This window comes from Triticum urartu, chromosome 3A (assembly GCF_056163025.1).
Source record: "Triticum urartu cultivar PI428250 chromosome 3A, HENAU_Tu73, whole genome shotgun sequence".
Lineage (NCBI taxonomy): Eukaryota > Viridiplantae > Streptophyta > Magnoliopsida > Poales > Poaceae > Triticum > Triticum urartu.
The window spans coordinates 653,895,290-653,910,774 of record NC_141875.1 but is presented as its reverse complement, the minus strand read 5'-3'; the positions used below and the strand labels follow the sequence as shown (position 1 = coordinate 653,910,774).

At 48.3% G+C, this 15,485-nt stretch overlaps 2 protein-coding genes across 5 annotated transcripts; one reads left to right on the top strand and one right to left on the bottom strand.

The window, feature by feature from the left end:
• The first annotated feature begins 1,963 nt into the window (after positions 1–1,963).
• LOC125528089 (calmodulin-binding transcription activator 4) lies at positions 1,964–8,021 on the top strand. 4 transcript variants are annotated; one of them, XM_087513801.1, is made up of 12 exons: positions 1,965–2,357; positions 2,868–2,993; positions 3,098–3,213; positions 3,392–3,480; positions 4,138–4,183; positions 4,570–4,719; positions 4,801–5,008; positions 5,135–5,262; positions 5,560–6,263; positions 6,440–6,968; positions 7,086–7,379; positions 7,553–8,021. In XM_087513801.1, the coding sequence occupies exons 1-12, from the start codon at positions 2,336–2,338 to the stop codon at positions 7,568–7,570; spliced, it is 2,430 nt and encodes an 809-aa protein (XP_087369927.1). In that variant the 5' UTR covers positions 1,965–2,335; the 3' UTR covers positions 7,571–8,021. The 4 variants fall into 4 exon arrangements, with proteins under 4 accessions (XP_087369926.1, XP_087369927.1, XP_048548560.2 ...); XM_087513800.1 differs by having other exon boundaries at positions 1,964–2,357; positions 4,570–5,008; positions 5,180–5,262; XM_048692603.2 differs by having other exon boundaries at positions 4,570–5,008.
• A 1,345-nt stretch (positions 8,022–9,366) lies between these two features.
• HK3 (histidine kinase 3) lies at positions 9,367–15,102 on the bottom strand. Its single transcript, XM_087513799.1, has 11 exons — positions 13,969–15,102; positions 13,584–13,856; positions 13,044–13,210; positions 12,748–12,957; positions 12,421–12,607; positions 12,282–12,333; positions 11,968–12,197; positions 11,764–11,862; positions 10,522–11,642; positions 10,077–10,431; positions 9,367–9,788 (listed from the first exon to the last, which is right to left on the bottom strand). The coding sequence occupies exons 1-10, from the start codon at positions 14,404–14,406 to the stop codon at positions 10,173–10,175; spliced, it is 3,036 nt and encodes a 1,011-aa protein (XP_087369925.1). The 5' UTR covers positions 14,407–15,102; the 3' UTR covers positions 9,367–9,788; positions 10,077–10,172.
• Positions 15,103–15,485: the final 383 nt, after the last annotated feature.

Below are 15,485 nucleotides of genomic sequence, written 5' to 3'. Positions count from 1 at the left end.
CAAGAAAACAGATACTCTGGATAGATCAACAGATTTGATTAAATATCATAATAATCGCCAAGAAAGAGAGAGCAAAGGTTTAGATCAAATTTCAACGCGTCGATCCAAATGAACGTACGTTTTATCTGTTTGGGTTGGCCGAACGGACGGGCGCGTCTGCTTTTTTATTGGGTTGGCCTATGCGTCCATCAAATGGCAGACCCAAATTTATGCGCATCAAAAAAAACTTCGTAAATACCCAATCAAAACAAAATAATTAAACATAAATGGCTGGTTAACCGCAGGCCAAAGTCCACTTAAACACTAATTAAACATAAAAAACTCCGCGCTCGCACGCTGCCCTAGGCCTCGCTCTTGCCCTTGCCTTTGTTGTCGTCGCCGTGGCCGGTGAGGTTGATGAAGGCGGGCGGCGGCCTAGCCCACCCGAATGCGAGCTGCCAGGCTGCCAAGGTAGCCTTCTCCGACGTCTGCTGCTGCGGCGGCATTGTGACGCGGCGGACGCGCTCCTCCTCCTTCTCGCGCCCCCAGAGCATCTGCCGCTCGCCATCGTCCCGCTCCTCGACGAGCCAGTGCGCCTTCCGGCGCTCCAGGTGGGCCTCCTCCCTCTCTGGCGCCGCGGCGTAGTGGATGGAGGCGTGCTCACCCACTCACGGAGCTCGTCGGTCCACGAGTAGGACTCCTCCGGCCAAGCGGGCAGCGGTGGCGATCGCTCCCGCGTGGGCGTGGGCTTTGGCTCCGGCTCCACTTTGGGCTCGATGACTGAGGGCGACGACAACGACAACCGCTTCCGAGTGGGCGTGGGCTCTGGCTCTGGATCCGCCTTTGGGCTCGACGGCTGGGGGCGGCGATGGCGATCGCTCCCGCGTGGGCTCTCGCTCCGGCTCCGCTTTGGGCTCGACGGCAGCGGCGACCGCTTCCGTGTGGGCATGGGCTTTGGCTCTGGATCCGCCTTTGGGCTCGACGTCTGGGGGCGGCGGTGGTGGGACGTAAAGGGGAGCATGGACGGAGTCCCCCGCGGCCGACAAAGCGAGGTCCTGCTCCAGGTTGTCCCACTGCGCGTCCTCCTCCAGCCGGCTCTACTCGAGCGCCTATTGCAGGGCCGCCTCGAGCGCGACTTGGTACGCATCCTCCGCCTCCTTCTCCTCCTCCTCCTCCGGCAAGACCTGTGAGGGCGGTGGGGGGGATGGCATGGTCGATGTGAACACCGCGTCGGTGCTCCTCCTCGGCTACCAGTTGGGGGAGTCTGGCGCGTAGGCACACATCGCGCGCGACGCCAACGAACCCCCTTGGCGTGCGCCGACGAGCGGGCACCGTTAGAATGGGGACGTATGCAGGTCCAGATGCCAGCCGTGCGGCGGGATGACATCTGGATATTGGAGGGGCCGGCGGTACTGCCAGTGCCATCGCGCCTGGTAGACTGGGATGTACAGCCATTCCCACTCCCGTGGCGGCGGAGGAGGCGCCCGAGAATAGCTAGCACTAGCGCTGGACTTCCCCTTCCCCTTCTCGCTGAAGAAGCACATGGCTAGCTGGCTAGGGTTTCTCGTCGTCGGCGAGGGAGCAAGCGTGACTAGATGTGGACGAGAATGGAAATGGATGACCCTCCTCCCTTTCCCCTGCGCACGCTTGCATTAAAAAGGACAGCCACACGGCGCTTTTACCTACTGCCAGGCGGACCCGAGGTAGGTGACCGCGTTTAATATGACAGCGGTCAGTAGTTGAGCGGCCGGCAGGTGGGGCCACGACGGACACCGAGAGGACGTGCGCGTGTTCGTTTGGTGTCCGCGTGGACACAAGTCAAGTTCAAATTTAGGCATGAAATGCATACAAACAGACACCGAGCGAACGCGATTTAAGTTCGCACGTTGGGCTGACATTTTCGTTCATTTTAATCTAAACAAACACGTGCCGACGAATTGGGTCCCCGCGTTGGAGTTGCTCCTACACTTTGGCTTTGGCACCAGCCCTCTGTGCCGGGATGTCCGGCGGAATCCGCCGCGCAGTTTCTCCTCTCCACTCTCCCCCCCTCACGCGTTCATCGTTCTCCCTACTAATCCCCCTCTCCCTCCCTCTCCGGCCTCACTGGATACTGCCGCTGCTCGGCGCGACCGACTGGCATCTCTGGACCGGAGCGAGTGATTGCTTGGTCGTCCCAGATCCAACAGTATAGTATTCAAGAAGTGGTGCCACCCACCGCAAACACCTGGGGGAGTAGTTGGCGGCGACCCGGCCATTCAAGACTCACCTCGGTGGTGCCTGCGGGGATATTCGGTGCCCTCGCCACTCCCCCCGCCCCAGTTCTTGCTCCCTCGCCGGAGTTCGTCCGGCCGCCGCGATGCAGCAGCAGCAGCGGCAAGGTAATCAACGCCGGATTCTCCCGGCGCCTCCTACTTAGTACTACCGTAGTTCCAAAGTTCCAATATTTCCCCGTCTCGTGCGCGGTTTCTGCGGCGGATTTTGGTTACCAGGCGCCGGGCGGTTAGATTTGGGTTCGCGGGGTGGGGAGTAGTAGTAAATAGTCCTAGGTGTATGGATATTTGGTGCTGGATCCTATTTATGCTGCTGCAGAACTCATGTCCCTGATTCACCTAGCTGCTATGTTTCTTTCTTTCTTTCTTTTCTAAATACTTTGAAACCATGATCCTATGTACTACTAGTAGTAAATACTCTTTTTTTTTAGAAATATCTAGTAATAAATACTTTGGAACCATGATCCCTCCAGCTGCTGTGTTTCTTTCTTCTTTTCTTGTTAAAGAAAAATGGTGATCCCCTGCTTCGTTAATAAACTGTGAAAAATTCCCTTAGTTGTTATGTGTTCCTAATGGTCTGGTTTGTGACAAGTTTGTTACATTTTGTTTGCGATTCAGGTCACGACATACTAAATCTGCAGCGGGAGGTGAAGACGCGGTGGCTCAAGCCCAGAGAGGTTCTTGACATATTGCAGAACTGTGAGCTGTTCGGGATCCAAAACAGGACCCCTCAGAGGCCACCGAGTAATAAAACCATCCTTTTGTTTTCTTGCTTGCGAGATACAGTATCCGATTCAATCTAATGTGTGCCCTGGGTGTGATTAACCTACTTGGTACTGAAATTACAGGTGGTTCTTGGTTCCTTTTCAACCGTAGGGTACATCGCTTCTTCCGGAATGATGGGTATGTGTGGCAGAAAAAGAAGAATGGGAAGAGCGGCAATGAAGCACATGAGTACCTTAAGGTCTGTTCAACCTTTATCTTCTCTAGTCTAGTAATAGGAGTTCAAGTGTTAATCATGGTATGTTTTGGCGGCGAGCATCTGAGAAAGCCAATAAATAGATGGGATATTTGTTGTTATGGCCCAATCAGATAAGCTGGGTAGTTAATATGCTTTCCTCTTTTGACCCTGCAAATTTCAGGTTGATAATGTAAAGGCTCTGAATTGCTACTATGCTCGTGCAGAAAATAATCCTAGATTCATGAGGCGGATATATTGGATGCTTGAACCGTAAGGACTGTTTACTTGTGTAGGGGGCATATGTTAAGTACTGTATTCTATGCTTCACATAAGCTTTTCTTATCTCTCGGATGTTTTTAAATTGTGATTGCTTCTCCTTAGAACACAAACCCAATAGCAACTTTGTCTTTGTGCTCCTCATGAAGAATTTTTTTAATGGGGACTCAGGGAGGAATTTATAAGCAGTTCATGGGCACGTGTCATTTCATTTTCTTGCTTATATGGTAAAGCCTGTTGCACAAATTCATATTCACAAGTTATTCTCTGTATGGTCGTTACTTTGAAGTTTCAGCATCCATCTGAGATGTTCCCAACAAATAGAAACCACCATTCACCAGTTCCTTGTAGACATGTTAAAATTTGTAATGCTCTACAATGTTCTTCCACTTTTTCTGATGATGCAGAACAGTGCAAGAGACTTTATTCCTAAGGGCAATCCTATATTTTTATTAGGAGTCTCCAAAATAGGCACATCAATTCTTGTACTAGTAATTAAGTTCCAGAAAATATTGGTATTATACCCTGTTATTACTATGACTTCTACTGTTGGAGTGTGGGTTATGATTTGCTGATATTTTCCCCTGTGAATACGAACCATTTACGTATAAATTTTAGTTCACATTTAATGAAAACAATTCATCTTTGCAGGGCTTATGAGCACATCGTTCTTGTCCACTATAGAGACGTTCTAGAGGTTTGTCTCTTGCTTAACTCCTTGCTTTATGAATCTAGGATCCCCAATTGTGAATTAGGGTCCCCAGTTGTGGTGCTTTTTTGCAATTTACTCATTGCGTTATCTTCCTTCTCTCACAACATATCTTCAGTTCTGATGCTTAACCAACTAGGATGAGTGAAACAATAACATTGGTTTACTACCCACACTTATCTATTCACTCTCAACTGTGGGCAATATAAGATTAATTGATCACTGGGGCATAGCACCAGTGAAATTGAACTTGAAATTTTGTAGGCTTGCATTGATTAACTCACCTATTAAGCTAGTGCATATTATTATAGTGACTGAAGTCACCACATTTGGCATGTCCTGTGCTTAACCTTTGTTTGCTGATTGATTGCCAGGGCAGCATTTCAGTATCAGTGCTAAACGGTTCGCCAACATCCAATCAGAATGGCAGTGCTAGCAGAGCTGATGCACATAGTTCGCCAGGGTTGACTAGTGAGATAGTTGCGCCACTTCTCAACTCGTGCAGCCCAGGATCCGCGGAAGAAGTTAGTTCCCAGATCCCGACCATAAACAATGAAACAAATGATATAAGTCTATTTGATTGGCGGCGGACACTTGAAATGCAGCTGAGTCTGGAAAACAAGGAACGTCATGATGTTAACACTGATGAGGTTCTGCCAAATCATGATCCTATTCCTGCGCATGGGATACAGAATGAAGAACTAGACGCATGTATAAACCTTGCAGATGTCTTTGATCTGGGGTTTAGGGAAGACAACCATGCTGAAGGAAGTCACCCTTATCCCGATCCTATCGATGTCCTGAAATATTCAGGTGCTCTACTCTAGCACTAGCAAATGCCATGCATTTGATTCTTTCATTGGTAGTTACTGCCTGGGTTAACATGGGCAAACTTTCTGAAAATTTGCATTTTTTCCATGTATATCTTTTCTTGATCAGAAACATGGTTGGAGGATGACCAACTTAAATCTATTCTACATTCAGCTCCTGTGACAATTGATGAAAACCAATGGTTCCATCTTCATGAGGTTTCTCCAGAATGGGCATTTTGTTCTGAAAGTGCTAAGGTATCACCCAGAACTGAAGTTGATATTCTTAACTGAACGAGTTATTTTTGTGAGTTAAATAATGCATCTTCATTGTTCTGCTCTATTGATAAGCTATGGAACAATTTGGGGATATTGTCACATGGGATTTACATTAACATATACACTATAATAATCGGAGTGTGCATGATCTGTGGGTTCATCTATTGCCTCGTTGAGTCGTTGGCAAAAATGCCGTCCATTAGGGAAATACTGCATTCAAGTCAATTTCTACCATGATCTTACAATAATTAATTGGAGGCTCTAAACATAATGCAGGTTGTCATTGTAGGAGATTTCCCTTGCAACCTCTCCAATAGTTCATGGGTGCTATTTGGTGATGTTAAAGTACCTGCGGTAGTTGTCCAGCAAGGTGTCATCCGTTGTTATACTCCACCATACCTTGGTGCTGGAAAGGTGAGAATGTGCATGCTCGATGAGAATGGGAAACCTTGCACTGAAGATCGAGAATTTGAATTCGTTGAAAAGCCTACCAACACAATGATTAATGGGAACGGGAAACCCTGCAGTGAAGCACGAGAATTTGAATTCCAACAGAGGCCTACCAAAAGTGACAGTGGGCTGTTGTTGCTGATTAACTATGTGCAGATGCTTTTTGATAGTCATGGCTGTGAACTCTTCTCAAAGTTCAGGTTGCCACTCCCAAATGCTCGGTCTGGATTCCCAGTTAACCCCTCAGAGATTATAGGGAGAACATGTGAGCAGTTGGACCATGAGAATGCAGTAAATTGCATCATGGAAGTGATGCTTAACAATAAGTTCCAGGACTGGCTATCATCCAAATTTGAACAGAATAGTGAAGGGGAGTATTTGCTTCCTAAGCAATACCATGGTGTGATACATACAATTGCTGCATTGGGATACGACTGGGCTTTGAAACCGCTGCTTAGTAACGGCGTGCCTATAAACTACCGTGATGCAAATGGATGGACTGCTCTGCATTGGGCTGCACGATTCGGAAGGTATTGATGACCTATTCATTAAATGGAATGTTGTATGCAAACTAGTTTCATAAGCTTTCCTATTCTTGCAACCAAATGCAAATGTCCCATCTGTAATATAAGCAATTTATCTTCTGTTTCCTAGCTTCATCACATATGGATTTCCTCCTGACTCTGACCCTAATATGAAATGACAGGGAACAAATGGTAGCGGTTCTTGTTGTTGCAGGCGCTGCTGTGGGTGCACTTTCAGATCCAACAGCGGAAGACCCTGCTGCCAAGACACCTGCTTCGATTGCGTCTGCCTATGGTTTCATAGGCATCTCTGCATTCCTTTCAGAAGCACAACTAACCAGTACCCTTGATTCTCTGGAATCAAAAGAAAATGGGAAACCCGTAGATCATAATGGTGGAGTGAGTACATCTAGTGCTGTGGATAGAGTATCAGATAAATGTGCACATGTGGATGGTGGAACTGATGATCAGCTTGCACTTAAGGATTCTCTAGGAGCTATCCGAAATGCTGTTCAAGCTGCCGGACGCATACAAGCTACCTTCCGTGTGTTTTCCTTAAAAAAGAAGAAACAAAAGGCTCTTCAGAATGGAGATAGCTCTGCTTCGCCATCTATGCTCGAAAGAGCTACATTATCTATCCAGAAGAACTTCAGGTGCTGGAAGAAAAGTAAGGAATATCAGAAAATTCGGAAAAATGTCATCAAGATTCAGGTAAGTTCAGTTCCGCGTATAATGCGCAGAGTAATTATTTGATGTGTACTAGTGCATCCTTAATGTTTTGAGGATTTTGTTCAGTCGATAAGCAAGTCCACCTGTTTATTCTGATAGGCACGGTTCAGAGCTCACCGAGAAAGAAACAAGTACAAGGAGTTACTTCAAAGTGTTGGCATCCTTGAGAAGATCATGCTGAGGTGGTTCCGAAAAGGCGTTGGTCTGCGAGGAATCAATAGCAGGGCGATGCCAATCGACCAAGACGAGGAAGAAGACATCGTCAAGGTTTTCCGCAAGGAAAGAGTGGAAACAGCTGTCAGTGAGGCTGTTTCGAGGGTATCGGCTATTGTCGGTTGCCCTGTCGCAAGGCTGGACTACCGCAGGATGCTCGAAATGCACCAACAAGCAAAGGTGAGGCCATGATCCGTGGTGTCTACTGAATGCGTTTCAGCCCAAAACTTGCTTAAGGAAGTACAGATTTACGAGCGAAAAACTCACTCCATACCTACTGTCTAGCACTTTGTGCATGAAATTTGCAACTTATTTATTCTCTTGAACTTACTAAAATGGTTTCCCCATCACAGATTGGCCATGGAAAGTAGCTGATCTGGCACCAGCTATGTTGGTGACAGAGCACTGGGCACCCACTATCCTGTGTCCTCCTCCCCTGTTAAATGATGATCTGGAAAGCAGCTGGCTTCCTGAAGAGCAGTAAAAGCCTTGGTGAGTAGTGGATCCTGCCCAAATCAGAAGGATTTACCAACAAATTTCAGTACCATCACCAATCCATGGTGAAATTGTAGTTTCACTTCACTGTACATACCCCCCCCCCCCCCCCCCCCCCCTCCTCCTCCTCCTCCATGTGCATAACCTGACTTCTGGCCAAACTTTAGGAAGGTGTAAGGCCTGTGTGTGTGATGAGGAAGTACCATCTGCTATGTAGTACCATCCTTCACATTTGCTAGGCGTGTACATGGTAATAAATGTAATGATAAATCCTGGACCGGAGCTCAATTGTCAATGAGGAGTATGATGAAGCTCTGGAAGCTTAAATACCAGCTGCCTTGTGTGTAGGGCTCCCTCCGGTCATTTTCACTCCGCATATAAAGATTTGTCCGAAGTCGAACATCGTAAAGTTTGACCATGTTTTGCGTCATGAATTTAATTTTCATATTGTATAACTTTAGTATGATAGATGTCGATATATTTTCATATAAACATGGTCGAACTTTACAAAGTTTGACTTCAGACAAATCTTATATGCGGAGTAAAAAGGACCGGAGGGAGGGAGTACCATCTTCCACATTTGCTAGGCGCGTACATGGTAATAAATGTGATGACAAATTTGAAACGGACCTCAATTGTCAATGAGGAGCATGATGAAGCTTTTGAAGTTTGTACTATGTACTCCCACCATTTATATTTGTTACTACTAGGCCTGTAAATGGTAATAAATGTATGGCAAATCCTGAAACTGGCATCGGGCGTAAATGACAAGTAGTACTGGTACCATCTTGTGCACATGCAAAGCATAACTGGTCATTGGCCAAATTCACACTTCTTTGATTTCCATGATCCTGCTGTGAATTCAACCAAAGCACAGGATTACATGATCCTGATGCAGGCCTGCAAGGCAAGGCAGAGGGAGTAATAATGCTCCGGCAGCATTTTGGCCTTCCCTTTGGCCCTTCTATTTTGCAGGTAGCAGCAAATCAGATTCCATGGGATCCTATTTGAAATGAGAGAAGAGAACTTGTTCCTGTGGGAAATGAGGTGATTCATGTGTTCCAAGCAGAGGCCCATAGATATCGACACAATCATATTTTTTCTTTTCTCTCTGATGAAAGTTGGTCGAAAATTCGTGTTCGAAGAAAAAACCCTAGACATCGACACAATCATAGTTTTCCTCTTTCTGATGATGATGGAAGGTGGTTGAATCCGCCGGTTTCATTGACAAAGGCACCAGCACAACCATAGATAAAAGACATTATATATGTCAATGGAGGCCGGTAAGCACCGGGACAAGCACAAGGGCAACGCTGGGGCAAGTAAACACAGGATTACACCATTGCAACCACCATGATTAGTTTAGCCCCCACCGCAAGAAAGTGCGTCAGTTTGGAGACCTTGGGGAACGATGGCATAATGCGGCAGTTAGGTCCCGTGACAGCGGCCCGGACCACGTAATAAACAAGGGTTTAGCCATGGGTGGGTGACGTCAGGCAAAAGCCGTTTTCATCGGACGGAGACGCCACAAAAGCCACACCACCATTAGGATATGCATGTTTATTACTAGCTGGGTAGAGAAGAGAAGAGAAGAGAACCCAACCAACAGCAGGAGAGGCTTCAGGAGGTTGAGGACTCTGATAGGGACAGGAAAGGAGAAGAACACAGCAGCTGAGAGTTCAAGAAAAGGAAGGCTTCAGCTTTGAATGTGTGATGACTTACAGCTTGGGACACACGGCGCAAAAAAACACATTCAAATGCACAAAATGGAAATTCCTGCACAAACCACCAGCACCTAATTATGTACACCCATACAATTCCCCGGGAGGAAAAAGGAAGGAAAATTTTGCTCTCCCTACATTTTACATTTACATTACAAAGGCGGAGGACGCCGGTCGAGCTGAAACCTGCGGTCAGCGTATATGGTTGGCGGCCTTTTTTCACGCAGGCCGTCTCCGAGAAGTTGCTGAACAAAATGCCGCACGTGCGTCCCGGCTCCAAGAGCTTTACACCTTTTTTCTTTGCCTCTTGGTGGGATGGTGTACCAAGAAACAGAGCCTGGGTGGCTCCATCTCCAGGTTTTTAAGCTCATACCTGGAATAATAAGAAAAATCATGACATTAGACATGAAGGATTCCGCGGTGTATAATATAATGATCTCGGAGATCTCAAAATCAGAGCTTGCTTTAAGAAATTGTAATAGTAGTCCTTTAGAACCAAACCACCACAAACAAACTTCAGCAAGAAGGCCTGCTAAGAATTGCTTTAAGCTTTATAAATATGCATATCACATTTTCTTTTGCCTACCAGCGCTAGTTCGATTCTTAAATAAGAAAGAAACATGGATGCAGATAGGAGGGAACAAATTACAGAGGAACTTACTCTTGGGAGCACTGCAGCTTCAACAAACTCCTCCGCGCCAATGCCATGAGCTGTGTGGCGACATCCTCCACTAATTTACAATCCATATAGACCTACCTACTGAACATGGTCATGACTTTGGAAAAATCGAGTTACTTCTCTGTACAACTGCTCCCCTTCGAATGGCTTGGAGACATAGCCATCCATTTCACATTTCAAGCACTGCTCACATGTTGCCTGGATAACATCTGCCGTCATGGCCAATATCGGAGTTCGCCACCTCCGAACGTTAGCACATTCTGGTGGCGCTTCTCCGCGTTCTATCCGCTCATTTAGCTCTCGTTCCATCATTCTGATCCTCTTGGTGGCTTCAAACCTGGAAAAAAATGCATGATAAAACTTCAGTAATTTATGACTGGCAGATTAATACTCGAAGGAAATGGTGAGCAGCCACTTAAAGACTTACCCATCCATTTCTGGCATTTGTATGTCCATGAAACAAGCATCAAAACTGTGAGGTGGTTTTAGCAATGCGATTGCTTTCTTCCCACTGTCTGCACAAATTACTTCTGCACCATACTTCTTGAGAGCACCAGCAGCCACTTTAAGGTTCACAACGTTGTCGTCAACCACAATGATTTGCCTCTTGTGAAGAAGGCTACCCAACGCTGAGTTGCCAACGACTCCATTCTTTCCATTCACCTTATCTACTCCGCCCAAAGCCCGCCTTAGTGAAGCCTGAAGCATACTTGCACGAAGCGGCTTCATGATTACATTCAAGTTATGCTCCCTCGATATATTTGAACCGCTCTTGATAGAATTAGTAGGGTTCTCCAAAAGGAAGAGCTTCGGAGGGTCTGACTGATCTTTGCTCCGCAGTTTGCTAAGCAAATGAGGCATTGAATGGGATTCCTTCATCCAGGTTTCCTTGTCAACTAGCACTAGCCTTGTAACTAGTGATGCGCAGTTCATCTTAGGAATAACTTGGTTTACATCAGTGGTCAATTCCGTTTTGACTCCAAGCCTTTGCAAATGGTACTTGGTAACCTTGGCACGAACCGGCTTATGATCAACTACCAATGCATTTATCCCTTTAAACCCTGGCGATTTGTTAGCATTTGCATTGGAGCGTGCCTTCGTAAGCACTGCAGTGAAGGAGAAAGTAGAACCAACATTGGGTATGCTTACATACCCAATCTCCCCCTTCATGAGATGAACCAGGCACTTGCTGATGCTTAACCCGATGCCAGTGCCCCCATGGATGCGGGCAATGGATGGACCAACCTGCATGAAAGGCATGAATATCCGGGATTGGGCTTCAGGTGGGATGCCGACGCCGGTATCTTCAACAGATATTATCAATCTTATTGTTTCAGGCATGATGGGAGCAAAGGTCATCTCAGACAAGTGTAAATCCGTATTGAAAAGTTGGAAGCTCTGCCAACTCTGCCTTCTGTTAGCTACCTGGTAGCCACTTAAGGTGTTGTAGGTGTTGTTTGTGTTTTGAAATTCTGTTTCCACCTCTAAACAACTCATGACCTCTTCGACGACATGAACTGTCAAGTAGATATGCCCTCTTTCTGTAAACTGTGAAAAAAAGATAGAAATCTTCAGCCAACAAGTAACAGAACACATATAAATAATGAACATTCATAACAACATGCTTTGTATTTCTATTTGCACTATTCACGTATATTAATCATCTTACTTTTATGGAGTTCCCCATGAGATTTGTAATGATTTGCCTCATTCTACCCGGATCGCCAATAAGTGTTTGTGGAACTTGATCAGAGACATACACTGCCAACTGCTCACGTAGCACGTAAAGATAAAATCATGAAAAATGAAAATGGTTAGTGCATTCCAACAAAATACACCAAAACTGCACTGCAAGAATCTACTCTGGAATTACCTCCAGTCCTTTCTCCTGAGCTTTTCCACAGAAGAGAGACAAGATGTCATCACAGACTAGTCTAAGATCAAAGGGCACTGCCTCAAGCTCGAGTTTGCCAGCTTCTATCTTCGCCTGATCAAGAACCTCATTTATGAGGGACACTAAAGCTTTTCCGCTGGCTTGGGCTGTTCTAACATAGTCTTGCTGCGTTGTGTCCAGATCAGTATCCATGAGCATTTGGAGCATTCCTGAAAAAAGTGGCGATTGCTTAAATCCCTTCAGTCAGAAAATAATGGAGTATACATTATGGATTAGATCAATCACACACTTACCTAAAACCCCATTCATTGGAGTTCTGATCTCATGTGAAACTGTAGCCAGGAACTGCAAACAAGCAAAAGAAGGGCATGGAATGAGAAAAAAAAAAATCAGTTAGACAAGCAGTATAGGTTGTGTAGAGAGATTACTAACCTGTGACTTGGCAACATCTGCAGCTTCCGCACACTTCTTGAGCTTCTTCATAATTTGAAGATCATCTTCAACTTTTGCGATACGATGCACAGTAGCATAAAATATATGTCCAATGAGCAAAGCAATCACATAAGCCCCTAACGAATATGTTATTGCAAGCCATGGCAATGGTGGCTTTTGCATGAACCTGTTGAAGAGGAATATGTCACATGAACAGTTGTTGTGTTTTACAGAGAAGAAGGGAGAGAACAGGACACATGGGCAGTACTACGTCGAATGTATCCATACTGCAGAGTCGATAAAAGGCAAGAGCGACAAATCAATCACCTGCAATGCATCTCATGCCGCCTAGATGGATCGCCAAAGTTGAGCGTGCTATTATGGTACATCCCACTGCCTGTATCATCCGAACCATACATGCTGATCGGCTTGTCATTGGTAGTATCATACACATTCACCATGATGGACTGCTTCCCCGCGAGCTGATGAAGCAACTTGTCGACGAGCGCTTCTATGTCAAATATGCCACCTAGATAGCTGCTTGCAAGCAAAAAGCAGCCAGTTAGAGATTCTGTTGCATACTCACATATGGCTGGAATAGGATGCTTTGATGCAGACTTTACCCTATGGCGGCTTGGACGCGCTCCTGCGGCCTCGCATTCGCGGGGGGCTCGGACTTGTACACGGAGTACGTCAAGATCACGCCGAGGCGGCCGTTGAGCAGCTGGAAAGGAGCAGTTAGAACACCCTTCCCGGATTCTCTGGCTCGTATTATGTTCTCGCGATCGTCCTGCAGAAAAGCAAGCCAAATGCACTTCTGTTAGCATCAAACAATGTTAACTCAGAACCAACGATTATTCCTCATCAGAGTAGAAGAATCCCAAGATACTAACAAGTGACCACACCGTAAGTTGGTAAAAAAAATCATTCACTGTCAGTGGTAAAACACTGCTAGTAGCAGCAGCGCTGGCTGGGCTGGGCTGAGCTGTAAAACCACATGAGGAGCACCGAGAGGTGCAGCTTTATACGGCCGGCCGGGCCTAGGCTAAAAAGGATAAATCTAGCTTAGCTAGCGTGAGACTTGGGAGTGGGGGGAAAAACGAAGGCACCGAGATTTTTTGTGTGGGATAGGAAAGCAAGCAAGTAAATTAATGGTCACGCACAGCGCCGGAGAGCATGTCGAAGGAGATGACGTTCTTGTAGGCGTCCTGCGCGAAGATGACGGGGGCGTACTCGTCGGCCGGGCCGCGGATCTCGGCGACGGCGGCGTCGCCGGGGCCCTGCGAGTTGGGGGAGGAGTACATCTTCTTGATGCTCCAGCCCTGCTGCCGCTCGAAGTGGTCCCGCTCGGCGTGCGTGACCCGCACCGCGTACGCCACCCCGCTCGTCAGCGGCCGCTCGAACGCCGTCCTCTCCGCGTACCTCGCGAACGTCGCCTGCGGGCATGCCGGACAGAACAGGGTTAGTTACTACTAATCGGCTTCACTTTCCGGCATCACCGCCATGGGAGACGGGACGGAGAGCAGAGCAAGATTGATGGTGCCGTACCTGGGTGATGGCGGAGGGGTTGAGCGAGTGGTGGAAGGTGTTGACGAGGATGGCGAGCGCCTGGAGGTGGTTCATGCTGACATTGAACTGGTCCTGGAGCATGCGGGCGCGCTCGTCGCACATGCTGGCGAGCGACTCCCGGCGCTTCTCCACGGCGCCGGAGTCGAAGTAGTGGAAGATCTGCAGGCAGATGAGCGTCCAGCCGACCACCCAGAGGAAGAGCGTCCAGCGCCACCAGCGCTCCCGCGCCTCCCGCGAGCCGTGCCCCCGCACGTGGCTCCGCAGCGCCTTGGCCGACAGCTTCTCCGGTAGCGGCAGCCGCACCCTGTCGAGCCCCATCCCGAGGAACCCCACCAGCCCGGCCGCCACCGCGCCCTTCCCCTCCATCCCGGCGGCCCCCTCCCCGCCGCCTCGTGCCGAGCGAGCAGCGCCGGTCATTCGGCTACATCGCCAGCGCCGCCGCAGTGGCTCCCCCGCCGCCGCCGCCACCACGCGCCCCCTCCGCACCGCATCCACGCCGCACGGACACAGCGTGGTCGAGGAAGCTGCCGCCGCGCCCGGATTGGAGGATTGGATGCCCCGGAACCAAACCAAACCGGACCAAAAGGGGGCCAACAGCCACGCGCTTTCGCCGGTCGCTCCGCCCTGTCGCCCACAATTTCGCCGCCTCCGAGCTCCAAAATCGCCACCACCAGACCAAACCAAACCAAACCCCCGACCCGTCGGCAGGCACGGCGCTTGACCGACCGACGGACGGCAGCCGGAGAGAAGAGAAGAGAAGAGAAGGAAGGCGAGGCGAGGAGGGGGAAGAGCAGCTCCAACGCCAACAGCAACAGGAATAGGGCGGGCGGCTACAGGAGGAGGACGGGGGAAAGGGATTGGGTTGATTGGAGCAGGGAGAGAGAGAGAGGGGGAGAAAGCAAAGCGGCCAGGAGCAAGCAGGTGAGGCTGTGGAGTGGAGGCCGAAAAGGAGAAGCAAAGAAAGAAAAGCGGCAGCCCAGCAGCAACAAGTGAAACAGCGCGAGCGAGCGAGCAGGGAGGAGGAGGCAGTAGACTACTCCTCCTACTGCTAGAGTGGTAGAAGGTGGCACCAATCGCAGCAGCGGTAGAGGCCAGCACGCAAGTGGCTCCTCCCATCCTCCCCCGCCCCCTCTCCTTTTCTCCCTCCTCATCCCCCGCTAATCTCATCGCTCCACCCACAGAAGCGGCACAGAGAGGGGGAGAGTTTAATATGGCACGCGTACCGCCCATGCGTGTTTTAATTTTAACAACAAGACTACTGTTGCAAATCAAATCAGCGAGCAAACGTGCAAATCCGACTGCTGCTACTACTTACTATACTTACTACTACGCCTCTTTTATGCTTGCATTCATTTGGCGTCCTGCCGAACCCAATTCAATGATTTGTTTGTAATTTTATATATATGGTGTGTACTTGGCGTGCTCTTAAACGGACGACCACGACGGCTTGGCTTGCCATGAATGTCCGCTCCATTTCAAAAACGGGAATGAAGACG

What these genes read in the sequence shown, in the direction of transcription:
- LOC125528089 (XM_048692603.2), top strand. Translation starts at nt 2,336, where the DNA reads ATGCAGCAGCAGCAGCGGCAAG. An exon ending in ATATATTGGATGCTTGAACC is followed by an intron (nt 3,481 to 4,137) that starts GTAAGGACTGTT and finishes TCATCTTTGCAG; the next exon opens with GGCTTATGAGCACATCGTTC. An exon ending in TGGGCTGCACGATTCGGAAG is followed by an intron (nt 6,264 to 6,439) that starts GTATTGATGACC and finishes ATGAAATGACAG; the next exon opens with GGAACAAATGGTAGCGGTTC.
- HK3 (XM_087513799.1), bottom strand. Translation starts at nt 14,406, where the DNA reads ATGACCGGCGCTGCTCGCTCGGCACGAGGCGGCGGGGAGGGGGCCGCC. An exon ending in ACCCCTCCGCCATCACCCAG is followed by an intron (nt 13,857 to 13,968) that starts GTACGGCACCAT and finishes GCATGCCCGCAG; the next exon opens with GCGACGTTCGCGAGGTACGC. An exon ending in CAAATGCCAGAAATGGATGG is followed by an intron (nt 10,432 to 10,521) that starts GTAAGTCTTTAA and finishes ATTTTTTTCCAG; the next exon opens with GTTTGAAGCCACCAAGAGGA.